We start from the raw sequence: 17210 nt of genomic DNA, 5'->3' as shown, positions 1-17210 counted from the left end.
CTGTCTTTTACGTTCGTCTGAAACCGTTTGTGTCTCTGTATTTCTCTGTGTGTACTGATTTGTGTGCCGGCTGCCGTGGAAGTGCGCTGTTTGTCCTCCGGAGCTTTGTGGGTGTCTGTGTGTCTGTGTGTATCTGTGCGTGTGTATGCGCTAATTGTCTGTGCGGACCGCTGTGTTTGTAAGGCGCTGCTTGTGTGAATTTGCGTAGCTTTTGCTGCGTTTGATTGTGAAGCTATTATGGACACTGAGCTGACAAATGATGTTGTAGGCCACTCGTATGGTCTAGGTCCATGGAAAACTCTGCGGGACCAGATTGCTGACTTAATTTGTATTTATGATCAACAGCTTGGTTTGGATTCGCTTAATGTGAAGGCGGATGAATTGAAAATCATGTTGGAAAATGCGGTCTGCAAACAAGATGAACTGCTCAGTGCTGAAAAGCCTTTGGGTTTGATTTTGAATGTCTGTTTAAAGCAGGCTTTGGCTGACAGGGATTCGCTGCGAGTTCAGAGAGACGCAGCTAATTTTTTTGCTAGAAAAAAACTGAGTCAGAAGTTGGAGAACGCGGAACAGGATAGACAGTTATGGGCTAAGCTTTTGGTGAGTTGGCAAGGTACGGATCACTGTTATAAAAAGGGGTCAGCTACACGGACTCCGGACTCATTTCAGGCCCATGTAGATCGTCCGGAGGTGTGCTCTGAACAACCTGAACAGGTATTTAGTCCGTCGGGCGCTCCACTTCCGCCTCCATATAAGGATAGTAATCCCTCTTATACGGGTTTATATCCAGTTTTAGATGTTCGTGGGGGCATGGTTGAATGGGATCTTATGAGAGCGCTTCCTCCGAGTTCTAGCTCTCCGCCGGTGAGGGAGTCACCTGATTTGACGACTTCCCTTAAAAATTCCCAATCTGTTTCTGATAGTCTGCCTATGGCAGATCGGGTTCAGCGTGAAAAGCTTTGTTTTTCCCTGCCTCCTTCTGCGATTTACCCAAGTATGGCTCAAATTACACATCAACTAGGCAGCCCCGTACCCGCCCTCGTCCCTCCCCCACACGAGGAGGAGCAGAGGGAGGTACAATTGAGTGTAGATATGAACTTGGTGGGCAGTCTTGTAGAGGAAGCACCGCCTGCTCGGGGCGGCGCATTGTCTTCTCCTCCACATGTGGGAGGCGCTGCGAGGTTTGCCTCTACTCCGGGGTTGCATCGGGAGGGGTTTGACCAAACTGAGATGCAGAATAGGGGAATGGTCCCTCTCCTCGTGATGTTAACACACCACAGGGTGTGATTGCCCCCTCTAATGGAGAGTCTTTTCATGACCGTCTCTCGCAACTGGAAGGGCAACTGCAGCGTGATGCGGATGATTTGGCCACGCGCATTAAGAATATATCGGGTATTTTGGAGGCTTCGTCAGTACAGTCTGAGAGCTCCTCTAATCATGCTATGCCTTTATTAGTATCACAACAAGGACCGAGATACAAGCCGTTCTCTTTTGGGGATATACAGACCCTGATTGACAAGCTACCCTCTTTAGCGGATGGGGCTACTCCTTGGCTACATGCATTGGATACACTAACAGGGGGGCTAACGTTAGCTTTGGGGGATTTTAGAGCTATTTTAAGTCGTTCAACAACGACAACGAATTTCCATAATGTTGAACTGTCTGCTGGAACTCTGAATATGCCTGATCACACGCCCCTTTCAGCTGTTCTGACTCTTGTGGGTGCGGCTTTGAGGGACACGTTTCCTCCTGTGTCTCTCTCAATTATTCCTAAATTTTTTTGGGATTCCAAAGAGCACCCAAAGGTATTTTTAGACAAAGCCTTAGACATCTGGAGTCGACAAACTGGAGTTCATCCGACTCAGCCCACATTAATGAGGGAACATTTTCGCCAAGCTGTTTTGAATGGTGTCCCTCCTTCTGTCGCTGCTCAAATGAGAAAAAACCCGGAGTTGAAATCTTGTGACCATGCAAAATGGGAGTTGCATTTGTTGCATAATTTGCAGATTTCTCAGGATGAGGAGAGAGAGGCGGAGAAGGAGCAGGAAGATTTTAAGAAACAATTGCTGAAGCTTCAATTAGGCGAAGCCAGACAAAAACTGCATCTTGCCAAACAGGAAAAGAAGGAGGCTAAAGCTATGTTAACAGCAGCTGCTCCATCAATTCCTGCTCCGGGTCGGGTCCCTGTTCCAGTAGCACAACCTGGTCCGCACATCTCTGTTGCTCCGCGCTGGCAGTCTGGTTTTCAGGGGTGGCGTGGAAGAAGAGGGAGAGCCCCCGCGTGGTCGGGTGTGCGAGGAAGGGGTGCACGAGGCTGGAAACTCAGAGACAGGTGTCTTTATTGTGGCGAGGAGGGACACTGGGTTCGACAGTGTCCTCATTATACACCGGTTGCTGCACGAGATGACGCGTTGCCGAGTCTGCCACAACAGCCTCCAAATGCTGCATTACTTCCGCGACATCCGGGACAGTACTTTCAGGCTGGAGAATATTGACACACCCCAGAGAGGAACCTGAATCAGGGAGCTTTGGCAGATCCCCTGATTGATGTGACAGTTGATGGACAAACATTGCCATTTTTGGTGGATACGGGAGCAACATATTCCACCATGAATATTGTCATGCCATCACAAAAACTTTCTAGTCGGACTATATCAGTGGTTGGTTTTTCCGGGGTGAAACAAACTCTGCCTGTTTCCACACCTCTGCACACTGTTGTGGGCAGACAACAAGTGTCACATCCTTTTGTGTGTTCCCCCTCATCTCCCGTGAATTTATTAGGGAGAGATTTGTTGATTGCTCTGGGGGCCACTATTTTGTGTGGACCTGATGGACTACTTGTCACTTTTCCTGATGGATCTTCCCATGCCTGCACTGAAGTATATACGCATGGACAATTTTTGCTCCAACAATCCGAGGAGCACCTGGCTGATATATACTGGGGTCTTTTACAGCCAGAAGCGACGGACCATGCTGGGATTCTGTCCTGTTTTCTGCTTTGGAAACCCTGGATCCAAGCGCTCGCACCGTATGGGTCTGCTCCTGATTTTCCTCATGTCACTTTGTTTTATGACCGAGACCAGACTGAATGGTTCCAGGAGCAGTTCGAGGCGAATTTGGCCGGTAAAGATTGGACTGTGTTTTCACAGGACATTTATGTGGCACCGGAGGGTGTTGCTGCTGCAGTGAATCTGACTCAGGATCAGTTGTTTTGGTATAAGATGCACGATGAAGCGGTTCCACATATTTCTTTGGCTCTCCATCCTGGACATCAGGCCATGGAGTTAGGGGGCGTGGTAAAACGCTCTCTTGCAGCTACAGACTGGCAGAATACTGTTGCTCCTGACCTCTCTTTCTCTCCTTCTACAAACACATACAAAATAAAGTGTTCGGCTGTGGACTCTGTGGTTTTGGAACATGTTCAACTTCCTAGACACCATGGTAGGGAGCTGACTGATCATCCAACTGCGGCTGCAATGTTGGCTTCTCTCCCGGAGTGTTTATGGGCTACGGGTCCCACTGATGTGGGGCTTGTTGATGTCACACCTGTCACGTTTGATTTACAACCGGGCCCTCCGATTTGGAGGTCACAATATCCTCATAAGCAAGCGGCAGAGGAGGGAATTGCAGAAACTATTGGGGGTCTTCTGGAGGCAGGTGTGTTAGAACCTTCCACCTCCTCCTGGAACACTCCTATTTTACCAGTGGAAAAAAAGGGGACAGGCAACTACCGCATGGCACATGACCTTAGGGCAATTAATTCTGTTTTATTGACCCCTACGGTGCCAGTACCTAATCCTCATGTAGCATTGACTAACCTAGACCCTTCTCAGACTTGGTTCTCCTGTGTGGACCTTGCTAACGCTTTCTTTTGTCTCCCATTGGATGAGGAATGTAGGGATGTGTTTTCTTTTACCTACAGGGGTCAGCAGCTGCGATATACGCGTCTGCCTCAGGGTTTTGCTCTCTCACCAGGGCTTTTTAATCAGGTTCTGAAACAGCAGTTAGCGGACTGTTTGTTACCAGACGGTGTAACCCTGGTTCAGTATGTTGATGACCTCATGCTGGCAGCACAGACGTTGGAATCTTGTATTGAGGGCACGCGAAGTTTGTTGTTACACCTAGCAGGCAGGGGTTTCAAAGTGAGCAGATCTAAGCTGCAAATTGCTAGGAAGCAAGTTTCTTTTTTGGGGCGGATTATCACTGGGACAGGCACTCAGATGTCTGCCAGTCATAAATCTGCGATTCTGAATCACCCCAAACCATGTACGGTGAAAGACATGTTGTCTTTTCTTGGACTGACTGGATATAGTAGGAACTATGTTCCTAACTATACAGAACTGACGGACCCTTTACGGGCGTTAGTCAGAGAGCATGGGATTCGTAAGCTCACCCATGCTCTGACTTGGACTATGGAGGCAGAAGATGCTTTTATCTCTTTGAAACAACAGTTGGCTGCTGCGGCGCAGCTGGCTATTCCGGACTATTCTCTACAATTCTATTTGGATGTTTCTGTAACAGAACTGACAGTGAACGCCGTTCTGTTTCAGAAAAAAGGGGGTGAGAGGAAAATTCTCCAGTATGTTAGCGCAATGCTAGATCCTATGGAGATAAGACATCCGACATGTACAAGACATGCAGCAGGTGTGGGAAAAATGATTCAAAAGACAGCACACATTGTGATGGGTCATCCATTACAGGTTATGACATCACACAGTGTGGTAGCATATGTGAATTCACAACATTTCACATTGACAACATTGAGACAACAAAAATTGAGCAAAATTCTGGAATCACCTAATATAACCTTTGTACATAACGGAGTGAATATGGCTGACAGGATGCAGGACGGAGAGCCGCATAACTGTGAGGAGTTAGTACAAAAGGAAGAAAAAATAAGACCTGACCTACAAGCTTCTCCTTTGGCTGGTGAAGGTGTGAGAAATTTTTATACAGATGGTTGCTGTTTTCGACATGATACAGATGGACTGAGAGCAGCATTCGCTGTGGTGGAAGACTTGGGCAGCGAGTTTCACGTTTTGAGGGCGGAAAGACTGCAGGGTGCCCAATCGGCACAGAGAGCAGAACTCAAAGCCATGATTGAAGCTCTGAAATTAGCTGAGGGAATGAGGGTAAATCTATATAGTGATTCAGCCTATGTAGCGAGTGCCGTCCATGTGGAACTTCCTCAGTGGCTCAGAGCAGGATTTATAACTGCAGCACAAAAGCCCATAAAACATGAAACTGAAATGAAAGAATTGGCGGAGGCATTGCTGTTGCCTCAGTCTGTTGCAGTGATTAAATGCAAGGGACATGATCAGAGCAAGACCAGAGTGGCAGCAGGAAATGCGGCCGCGGATGAGGCAGCCAAAGAAGCAGCTGGATACCTGCCATCTCTCTTCATGGTGAGTACTGAAATGGAACAGATGGAACAGAATAACCTGGAGAAAATTATTTTTCACCAGAAAGGCGTGTCACCTGAGGAACGTTCTGTCTGGAAAGCAAGAGGTGCCATCTGCAATGAGGGACTCTGGCGCGGACCGAATGGTAAAGTAATTCTCCCTCCAAATATGAGATTCCAGGTTTTCCAGGAAGCTCATGGACTCGGACATGTAGGTATCGCACAGATGTTAAAAAATCTGGAGCACTGGTGGCATCCATTTTTGAGAGACATGGTCAAGCATCATGTGAAAACATGTGAAATTTGTGGCCAACACAATGCGAAACCAACTGTCAGACCACCAGTGGGACATTTCCCTTGGACTACACAACCGGGTAAGGAGATTATTATTGATTTTACAGACATGATAACACCCGTTAGAGGATACAGGTATGTATTAATGTGTGTTGATGCATATTCGAGCTGGCCGGAGGCGTGGCCAGCTAAAAAAGAGGACAGTAAAACTGTCATAAAGTGTCTGATCAATTATTACATTCCGACCCATGGTTTTCCAGAGAAGGTAAGATCAGACAACGGCACTCATTTCAGGAACCAAGATCTGCAGAAAGTGGAGCAGCTGCTCGGAGTGAAACATTCATTCGGTACAGTATATCATCCTCAATCACAAGGCAAAGTTGAGAGACTGAATCAAACTGTTAAACAAAAATTGGCTAAAATATGTGCACATACTAAATTAAATTGGGTGGATGCTTTGCCTATTGCCTTGATGTCTGTTCGAATGTCTGTTAACCAATCAACAGGATTCTCTCCATATGAGCTTCAGACGGGACGGATGTTTCCAGGACCTGCAACCCGCATTCCAGGATGGAAAGGTGAACTTGCACACTTATCTCATAAAGATTTCTTTAATGAGTTGCAGATCCTGGCAGGGGAATTTGTGAAATATCAGACGACACAGGAACGTCCCGGCTCACCACCCGTTCCGGGAATCGACTGGGTGCGCCTGAAAGTCATCAAAAGGAAATGGTCTGAACCTCGCTTCACCGGACCATACCGAGTCGTGGAGAGAACATCTCATGCTGTCCGTCTGCAAGGGAAAGGAGACACCTGGTTTCATTGGAGTCAGTGCACAGCAGCCGAGGAGCCACAGCGTGCGCTCCGAGACGTACAAGAAGATCTTCGGCTTCAATCTTCGGATGAGGAGCATCGCCAGGCGCTTCCAGGAGGGAGTGTAGCAGGAATTCCTGCCGCGACCACTTCAGGTTCCTGAAATTCAAGGTTTAAAAGGCTCGGACAGGCATAATAATCCTGTTCCGAAGTCCTTCTATTGAGGAAAAAGGAGATTTCATACCTTCCTTGAAACTCACTGTTATATTGGCATAATAATCCAATTTTCAGTGAGCAACGGCCGCTCAGCTGGAAACCTGAGGTTTCTCACTGAGAAGGATCAGGCTGCAAGAGGATCAACATTGATACATTTTTATTGCGTGTTTTCGTTGTTTTTTTTTTTTGTTTTTTTTTTGCGAACTCTGAAAAAGGACTTTCGTTTCGTTTTTTGCGCGTAATTTTTATCATTTTTTGAAGAAGACTTCATATTTTGTTTTTTACAGACTTTTAAAGAACATTTGAAAAAAAAGAAAAAAAAAAAAAAAAAAAAGACTTCATATTTTGTTTTTTACAGACTTTAAAAAAAAAGAGAAAACTATTGTGTAATTCTTTATGTCTGCATGTTTTTGATTGGTGGCGAATATATTTTTAAAATTTCCAGAATAATTTTTAGCTATTGTTATATACATATTTTAGTCTTATTTTTGCATTTTTACATTTGGGGCTGTTCTGTGTACTGTGTTTTTGGGTTGTATTCTGATAATTGAGTTTATGATTTTTTCATATTTGTAGAATGATAAGTGCCTTTCACTTTTAATTTTTACCGGTGAAAGTTTGTGGTTAAAAGGTGAGTATTGGATTGTTGAATAACACAGGATTACATTTGACAGGTTCGCAGGATGGGGTTCATCTTAAGATACATGAACTGGGAGTGGAAGTTTTTGCTAGGTGTGTTTCTTGAACTCAATTTGTTGGGAAAGTGGGTTTTCGGAGGATCCACGAGTGGACTCATTTCCTCACAGACACTTAATCTCCGACCGAGTCTTGTCGAGTGCGGAGTGTCTTGCGGAAATGCGACTGTTCGTGTGAAGCGTTCTTTGAGTCCTCCTGTTGATAAGTGCCTCACTAAATATCGTGGAATTGAGTTGAACTATACTCTGGGTACTGTAACTAATTACCAAATTGATCTGTGTGAGGTCATTCGTCGCTGCTGGTCGACCCCTCAATCCTGGCAGAAGACTTCTGTGTATTTGTGTGGTGATCTGACCTTCCAACGACATTGTATTACTCAGGAAAATGGGGTTCGACACTTGTGTCCCACTTGGAAATCGGCCTTCAGATGGGTGGGATCAAGTTGGAGTCCACCGTATGCTCATAAATCTGTCACTGAATATGACAAGGTTACCATAAGACGAGGGACTTTAAGACATTCTCCACCGACGGGTAAAAATCCTTTAGTGCTAACCATTTCCTCGATGCATGATGTTTTCTTTAAACAGTATCCGGCAGATTCAGCTGTTTATTTGACTCTAGGTGCTTCGGTTGATGATAAAGATCCACTTGGGGTTATTAAAATTAATATGGTCAGACCTGAGGGGGAGGAAGATAGGGATATGGCAATTCCGGATCAGCATGCGGCTAAGATTGATTACACAGCAGTTTCACCATTGGACATCATTCAAACAGCGACTGGATATAGGGAAAAAAATTTATGGCTGAATTGGATGGTTCAAACGGCTAAAGAAACTAATATTGGGAACTGCATTGCATGTGCCACAGCTAGACCTCATCTTTACACGGAACCTGCCCCATTACACTTAGGAGATAGTTGGGGTTTTAATTGCATGCTAAAATTGACAACTGAGGCAGACCCAGTAAATTGTGATGCGCTTGCCAACATATATCCACCTATTAATAACTATACTCAGACGGGAACTTTTCTTCCGGTTAAGGGTAAAGGTTTGTATGTGTGTTTTAATTTTACTCATCTTAAGCCGGATTTCAATCTAGGACAGATTTCTAGTGATTGGTGTAATGTTACTTTAACAGCATCCGGAATCGGGAGTTGGGCAAGAGCTGGACTTTATTATTTTTGTGGGGGTGATAGATTATATGTGCGAATTCCTCCTAGGACTGTTGGAATATGTGCTATGACTCGCCTTGCAGTGCCGCTTATGGTTGTTGGAGAAAGACTTGATCCTGTAGGTCCGGCGCAGGTGCTCACTTTACGGACACAGAGACATGAGCGACAGGTGCGTAATACACGTGTTGATACTGCATTTGATTTGACTACTAATTCTCCCACTTATGTAGATGCCATCGGTGTGCCGAGAGGGGTTCCGGATCAATACAAATTGGCGGATCAAATTGCAGCAGGTTTTGAAAATATGCCAGTATTATCAGCTCTTTTTCCTATAACTCCGAATAAAAATGTTGACAGGATAAATTATGTCCATTATAATCTTCTGAGGTTAGCGAATCTGACCAGGGATGCTGTGGGGGGTTTGAAGGATCAGTTAGCTCCTACTTCTTTAATGACAATTCAAAATCGGATGGCGCTGGACATGCTGTTGGCCGAAAAGGGTGGAGTCTGCTTTATGTTCCAAGAGAGCTGCTGTACTTTTATTCCAAACAATACTGCCCCTGATGGATCTGTCACTCGAGCGCTGGAGGGTTTGAGAATTCTGAGTAACACTATGCATGAACATTCGGGTATTGATGGTGGTTTGGACAGGTGGTTTTCTACTATCTTTGGTAAATGGAAAGGGATTGTCATGTCATTACTAGTTTCTGTGGCTACGTTTGTTGCCATAGTGGTGACGTGTGGATGCTGTTGTATTCCGTGCGTCCGTTCACTTATCCTTAGGCTTATTACAGTCTCAATTGAAAAGGGAAGTAGTGGACCACCGGCTCCACCTCCCTATCAGATGCTCTTTCGTGGTGTTCCTGATGAGGGAGTTGTGGAGCTTGCAGGTTCTGTTTGAAAACGGGGACTGTTATATATTCAGGTCTCTCTTTTTTGAGTTTTTTATTTTTGATTTTTGGGTTTTTATTCTTTAGTAGTATAATGCATAGTTTTTGGTCCTCTATTAGAAGGCTTGATTAATTTTTGTGAGGTCTCTTAATTGAGACCTCAAAACGGGGACTGTCGAGGAAAATTATTGATTTTGGTGCTTAATGCAGTTAATTTTATGCATGTGTAAAAGGGTAGGTTTGATACTCTTGTTTTAAACCGGACAGACAGGGGTTAGAATGCAGATCACTAAATGGGGCGCAGCCCGGCCAGAACACAGAAGCATAAATTAACATTCTTGCAGGCAGTTGGGGAGAACTGCTGGAGGCCAGCATCTGCGATGGTGTAAAACTAATGCAAAATAGAAAATTGAAACCCCGTAACATTTAACTTCTAAGTATTAATACCATGTTTACTGAAGATTGTATTATCTCATTTACAAATTATTAAAGGATGAATGTATTTGAAAACTGTATTATCTGTGACGATATTAGAAGCAAATGGAAATTGTTTGAATGAAAATGTTTTTTACTATTAGAAAATGGCTCAGGAATTATACTTTATTTTGTCCTGTGGATTTTATGTATTATTTTGGCAGAACTTAATCTTTTGGGGGGCTGAATGTGCAAAAGCAAAACTGGGGTTTGTAAAGATAACATTTTTTGAAAATTACCAGATGCAAGTCTCTTCGAGAACGTTAGGAGAGATAATGGAAGAGACGTCAGATTTATGGGTGTCTGCGAAATCTTATCTTAAGACTCTCGGCGCCGGGGACATTCGTACCTGGTATCGTCCAAGATTAACTGGTCCGCCTTTGTCTCTCGATAGAAACCAGACGCCTTTGGAACTTCGTTGTAAATTGGGAGACTTCTCAAGTTTCCTGTAGTTCCTACGGGAGTTTCTAATTGGTTAAAGAGCGGAACGCCTTAGTTGAATATATTAAATTGAAGAAACGCCCACTCAGTATAAAACTTCATGTAAACGTTAAAAATTCAGAATGCTACCACTGTTTTGCTTTTGGCATAAAAAGCTTTCTCCAAAGACGCGTCTTTGCCCCCAACCCCCTTGTTTTCTTTGTGTTTCTTTTTTCTATTTTTTCCTGTTACAGGTAATGAATATATCTCTATATCTCTGCAGCTTTGTTAATTGATTCATGCGTTATTTTGTGTGGAATTAAACTCTGTGATCTGTGACGGCAACGCGCAGTGTCGTGGTTTCACTTCCTCCAGCCGCAGTCCGCCTGCCAGAGATCCGTGGACTTTAAGGAAGAAGGAGCCAAACTTTTTGTCCAAAGTTAATGTTAATTATTCTTCCTTAATAGTGGTCAGGGTGATTAGCAATGTTAAATTTTCTCTACACAATATTTTTAATATAAACCATCTGGCCAAATGAGTGTCACATGTTGATATGTGATTAAATGTTTAAAGCTTGTGATGTTGGTCTATAGCTTACACCTCCTCTTCACAACTTTATCCCTGGCCTATTTGACATGTACCTTGGTCTTCATGATGAAGTTTGTTCACTAATGTTTGCAATGAATTTTACCCTGGGGTATCAAAATAGAGGGTTGAATAGAAATGTAAAAACACTGTTTGTAGATTTGTTGGTGCATGTATTTTGAAAACCATGCATCCATTTTCTTCCATCAAATATGCAAAATTCATTTCACATAAACTACATTAAAATTTGTGACTTTAGTTCTTCAAAATGCCAAAACACAAAGTTCAAGGGATATAATAACTTTTAGAAGGAACTGTTTATAATTTGAGGTTCACTATGCATGTAAACACAGTGAACCTCTTTGTTAAAATCCTGAGATAACAGGATAGCAGTGAAAGGTACAGCCATCCTTATGTAAGAGCTTTGTATTAAAACTGACATAAACCCAATGGAAAGAAACTCGAGTGGGTCCCTCCTACTGACAGCTGAGCCTGGTTAGTCATGCATGCTGCGAGAATGGAACAGAAAGCAATCACCTTCTCTTTTTTTAATGAAGCTGTCAAGCCAATCACAAGCGTATGCTGGCCATAGCAGCTGAGGCTGTGCAGAGAGGCGCTAAGCCAGTCCTTTGAGCCCCGGAGGCCTGATCGTTTTGCCTATAAATTCAGCATGCATGATATTATGCATGTGGAGAGAACCAATTCTTACAGAGAAAATCTACTTCTCTGCAATGCAAGGACTGTTGTGAAGGACTATGCACATGTATGTAACCCCTTCTTTAAATTAGAAATTTCTTACATGACTCATTGTGGGTCAGCAACACATATTGTGGGTCAATATAAGCAGTAACTCAATTTTTAGCTTTGCTAACAATAAAGCTCTCCCACTGATGTCAGTCTGTTTAGAAACAGACCAATAGATATTTTAATGAGATACCACCAGGAAAAGTAGAGGGCAGTTCGGTTAGACAGGGGAAATTAGACTGAAACAATGAGAGGATGGGAGCAGAAAATACTGATCTGTTATTGCTAAAATTCTTGTGGGTGAAACCTTAACAAGTAAAATTAAATATGATATGAAAATTATAGAAGGGATATTACTCTGATTTGTGTAAAACATGAAGATGTCCTCTTGAGCTTTTCAGTAATTATGCTGCAGGAAAATTATGAACTCTTTCTATACATTATAGAAAAGAGAGATTTACTGACCCCAGAATGGTGGATGGAGGGAAAAACATTGATTATGTTGTTATAGCACCTGGCTGTCAGTAGGATATATTAGACAGTCATTGAAGATTCTGTCCTTGAAGTTTATGTGGTGGAAGTGTAAAAATGGATAAGTATAGGATTGGACCAACTTTGACAAGGTCCAGATTTTGATTGATAGCCTACAGGGTCAAAGCATTTCCAAAAACTACAGCCTGTGTGCAGACATCCTTGACTGTAAAAGTCAGGAACTACCACAGTTGTTTAAGCAGAAGAAACCAGTGAACCGACTGAAATGTAATCAACTGTTGGTACTCAATGATGCACATGGGGATCAAAAGTTGTTTAAAGTTGTCTGATATAAAATAAGACTTAATGTAGTCCAAACTGAAGAAAAAGTTCATGGTGGTGTTTTTTTAGAAAGCTGACAACACAGTGGGGGTTCTTATTCACAAGTTAGCCCAGCTGACCTATGTGTGCACTGAACAGGTGGACAAAACAAGGATGGGCAGATTTTCTTCCAGTTGTAAGAGACATTGCTAGAAGTTCTCAAGATGTGAAATATTTTTGAGAACAAATAAAAAGAAGTCAAATTTCATTATGCTCAAATGTAAGTATTTTAAAATAATTTACAACTGAAGTCCTGTCATGTTTTGAGCTACACTACTGATTTCCAGGTAACAATTCGTATATGCATTTGATGCTGGCTGACCAGGTTTTAGGTAGAGTCTCTCTAAGTTGTCCTGTGATGGACTGGTGACTTAACCCCATCTTTCACCCAGTGACCAGTAGAGAAAGACATCAGCTCCCAGCAAGGGTAAGCAGGCATGAACAAGGGATGCAGATATGGATGTTTTTCATGCACATGGATGCCAAGTTTTATTTAAAGATTAGAAATGCAAAAGGACAAAACAGGAGCAAGAGATGAAAAAAGAGAACAGGCATATTACTAAAAACATACTCAAATTCAAACAAGAAATGTGTCATTCTTTATCCATCCATTTTCTGTTCATCCTTGTCCCTAATGGGGTCGGAAGGGTTGCAGGTGCCTATCTCCAGCTATGTTCCGGGCGAGAGGCGGGGTACACCCTGGACAGGTCGCCAGTCTGTCACAGGGCAACACAAAGACATACAGGACAAACAACCATTCACACACACCTAGGGAGAATTTAGAAAGACCAATTAACCTAACAGTCACGTTTTTGGAATGTGGGAGGAAGCCGGAATCGAACCCAGGACCCGGGCCGGGCCGGGAATCGAACCCAGGACCTTCTTGCTGCAAGGTAACAGTGCTACCAACTGCGCCACTGTGAAATCTTGTTTCCACATAGATATTTTTTATGATTGAAAAAGTTAAATTGTATTCAAATATTTAAATGTGCACTAATATAAAAAAACTGTCATACATAGATTATCTACAATATGTGAGTCAATAAATGCCCCCTGCTTATGAAAAACTCTGAAAACAACCTCAAGCTCATCAATTCCTTTATAACACAGTTGTTAAAACAGTTGGACGATATCTGAAAAGGAAATGGCAACGGAATGATGAGTTTCTTTTACTACGGAATAAATTGAGCACCCTGTAGCTCAAAATTATGCATTTAGACTCATGAAACCTCAACCTTGGTCCTACTCTCATTCATTAAGTGAGATTAAAGCAATCACACCTCTGTGTGTGCTTAGTTGGTACAGAGTCAATATGCCTTTTCATGCATGTACTCCAGTTTGTGGCAATACTAAGCCTCTTTTCAGCAGGGCACTGGCTGATCTGAATATCAAAGCTGAAAATCTTTTCAGATGTGTCCCACACATGTTGTTTCCCCACTGCAGCTTTGACCCTTCTGTTAAGATTCACACACTCCCAAAATTCAAACTGATGTTGCCAACAGGGAACAAAATCAAAGGCTTCATCTTCTATGTAACAGATTGCATGTGTGAGATCTGGTTCCTGTTACGGATCTATCACAACATGATCTAAATGAGCAGCCTAAAAGAATAATGAATATTGTAATGATGCAAAGAATCTGATTGCGTTTCAACTTCGACTTCAGAAGCTGTTTGATGAAAACATCTCCAATGAATAAACATATGTTCCATACAGACAATTGTACAAATGATCTACCACATTTTTTTAAAATAAAGGAACTACTATTTTTTGTCAGTCTAAACAAAGTAATTGCCAGGCATAAAATATTATCAGACATGTTATGTGGTTCAAAGGAAGCATGAAATTAGCTGTTCAGTAATTACAAAAAGTATTTGTTTGAATGCCAATATTTTTTCAGTGATTATTCAGAAGGCTAAATATTTTTGGCATAACTTTTTAAAATTTTAACAAACACAAAAACAGAACATGAACTTCATTAGTGGGTTTTTTTTGTGGAAATTTCATATTTCTCATTTCTTATGACAACCTACTGTATCTTTTGGGTAAATTGAAATGATTCAAATTTCTCAGGTTTATGAACATTAACTGTATATATTTAACAATTCTCTAACGGATTTGATTTGTTTTTAGTATTTAAAGAAATTCTTAGAAAAAGATTATATAATTATAAACCTGAAAAGGGCTGATGTGGAAAAATTACAATTAGGTCACACCTGCTGGTTGTATTGCTATATGTTTATTCTAAGTTCTGTATATTCCCACCAATTGATTGGTGGGAATATACCACCAATCTGTTCGGGTTACATGCACAAGGTTGGACGTTGTTTTTTCCCAGCTGCATGGGAACCAGTCTGATTCCCATGCTTTGGATCCCTTATCCCTTTGTACAAAACTCACGTGTTGGCGCTGCCTGGCAGAGCTTTCTGTTTTCAGACTTGCTACATTATTGACTGTCCTGTGAGCTCTCCGAGTTGTGCACAATTCATGAATAAACCTGATTGAGTGATTTTACCTGGACAGTGCTTGGAAATAGTGTTTTTTTCCACGACAGGGCCAAATATCAAATAGAATTAAATTCTCTAATATTTCCATAATTATTAGCATTAAGTTTGGTGGACGACAAAAATTTAACTTACAGTGTAGTCAATTACCAACAGTGGAAAGGTATGTTATTAAGAATATTGGCATAACAAATACAAAACCAGAGAAAAAGACAAGTAAACGAAAACGCCACTGCAACAAATTACAATCTACTTAGAAGCAACAAAGATGTCATCTGTTTGAGTGGCATAAAGGTATTTCTCTACAAATGGCAATTTTTAATCTTTTTATGTAAGTCACTTGATTGAAAGTGCACCATGTACCCGGTGTAGATGCAATCAAGGCATGGATGGAGTATCCTGCTTGGACAGAAAAAGAGTTGGCACAAAAAGGCCAAAATATTTTAGAAAGGAAAAATGGCAAAATGATCAGCACCTGTTTTTATAATTTGGTGGTAATACTGAAACCCAGATACTAAAATGACCATCAGTTTCCAAGGTCTGGGTTTGCAGTTATTTGACTGTTTTCCATAAAGCACTTATTTCTAAAAAAAAAAAAAAAAAAAAAGTTGCATAGTGGGATCTGAAGATGTTTCTGCTCACGAGGCAAGTCAGGAGACTTTCAAAAGGCAGATGCGGAAGATCTTTTTTGTTCTTCTAAAACTTTGCTGGATATAAAGTCAGTATCTGAATATGATCAAATGAATAATTAGCCTTTGTCATTATTTATGAGCTTGTAAAAATAAATCTATTTAGTATGTGAGAACAATGTTCCCAAATTGTTAAAATGAGCCAATTTCCACTGTAGCTTTTTCTTGTGTTTTGATGAAAATAAGAATGAAACCATACATTTGGACAAAACTTGCCCTTTTGCAGCACCTTCTATATAATACACTGCATGAGACACTTTATTTCAATTTGGATTTTAAAACTATGACAATCACAAGATCAAAGATGAGTGTATGCAGATTTATTCATAAGATTTTTTTTAATAGACATAGAAGAAAGACATATTCTTTCCAATCCCTGCTTTTCTTGAAACAATGCTCACTCATTGTTTCAAAATGCATTTTAACCGACTAAAATCCACAGTGATGACTGAACAGCTTCTTCTCAGGATTTGCATTTAGAGCACACATAGTGTGAAACAGGAACACAGACACTTTTGGCCAATTATTTGAAAGTCACAAATGAGTGAATCAGCCTCTTTCTGTGTTTTCTTTTTCTATGCAGTACATGCATTGCATTTGATAAACCCTGGGGTATACAGTAAGACATATGTCATCTATCTTCTCAGTGAACCAGTAAGACAAAAACAGATATAACAATGTAAGCGCTATAACTAAATAATGTATTGAGTGTAGAGCACTTTTTAATTGTCTGTACACCCAGTTAGATAAATGTATGCTTTCCAGTTAACAGTATTTTGCACAAAAGCTAAAATTGATACTTGAGTAACTATGATGTCATAAAAGGAGCTCTTTAGTTTATAACATACACTCCTTGATTCTATAATAGCTTTTCTACATTTTAAGGTAGTTAATAGACAGTGTGAAGCAGTGCTTGAGAGAAAAAGAAGAGGGCTTCATTTCTCAGTGTTTCTTGTATCAATTCCTTTGTATTAAAAACCTACCGTACTTTCAATAATTTCTGTTTAAGAAATGCTTAGGAGATTTTACATTTTTCTAACTAAAAATGTTATGCAAAGAAAATTATGTTCATTTAGAAAATCTCTCCCTGAAAAAAAACCCAAAATGTTTACTCACCCTCTGTTTTGGTCATCATTCCCTCACCAAATAAAATGAAATAAAATAAACATTTCAATATGTCTTATAATCCACAGTTGTTCAATTTTGCTCACAACAATCCATCCACCTGTCTCAGTTCTTAGGCAAGCTGTGCTTCACTGTCCTGACAGCTGTGAGCTTGATTCATACCGGCAACCATGTCATTGATTCCTCGGTAGAGGCAGAACTATGCATCAATCAAGACTGCAATATCATCACCTGAAACGAGACATTTCTCTTTTTATTATTTTTCAATCCCTCATGCACGTGCTGCACACAAGAAGAACCACCGTTAGCTGATACTCTCAGATGTTGGAAATGGAAGA

The 17210-nt window shown here is 41.4% G+C and overlaps 1 protein-coding gene across 1 annotated transcript; it reads left to right on the top strand.

Moving 5' to 3' along the window:
• The first annotated feature begins 2588 nt into the window (after positions 1 to 2588).
• On the top strand, positions 2589 to 6906 carry LOC111608797. Its single transcript, XM_023334914.1, has 2 exons — positions 2589 to 5405; positions 6321 to 6906. The coding sequence occupies exons 1-2, from the start codon at positions 2610 to 2612 to the stop codon at positions 6669 to 6671; spliced, it is 3147 nt and encodes a 1048-aa protein (XP_023190682.1). The 5' UTR covers positions 2589 to 2609; the 3' UTR covers positions 6672 to 6906.
• The last annotated feature ends 10304 nt before the right edge of the window (positions 6907 to 17210 follow it).

Source organism: Xiphophorus maculatus, chromosome 6 (assembly GCF_002775205.1).
Source record: "Xiphophorus maculatus strain JP 163 A chromosome 6, X_maculatus-5.0-male, whole genome shotgun sequence".
NCBI lineage: Eukaryota > Metazoa > Chordata > Actinopteri > Cyprinodontiformes > Poeciliidae > Xiphophorus > Xiphophorus maculatus.
Note: the sequence above shows the minus strand (reverse complement) of the source record. Positions and strands in the feature narration are given on the sequence as shown.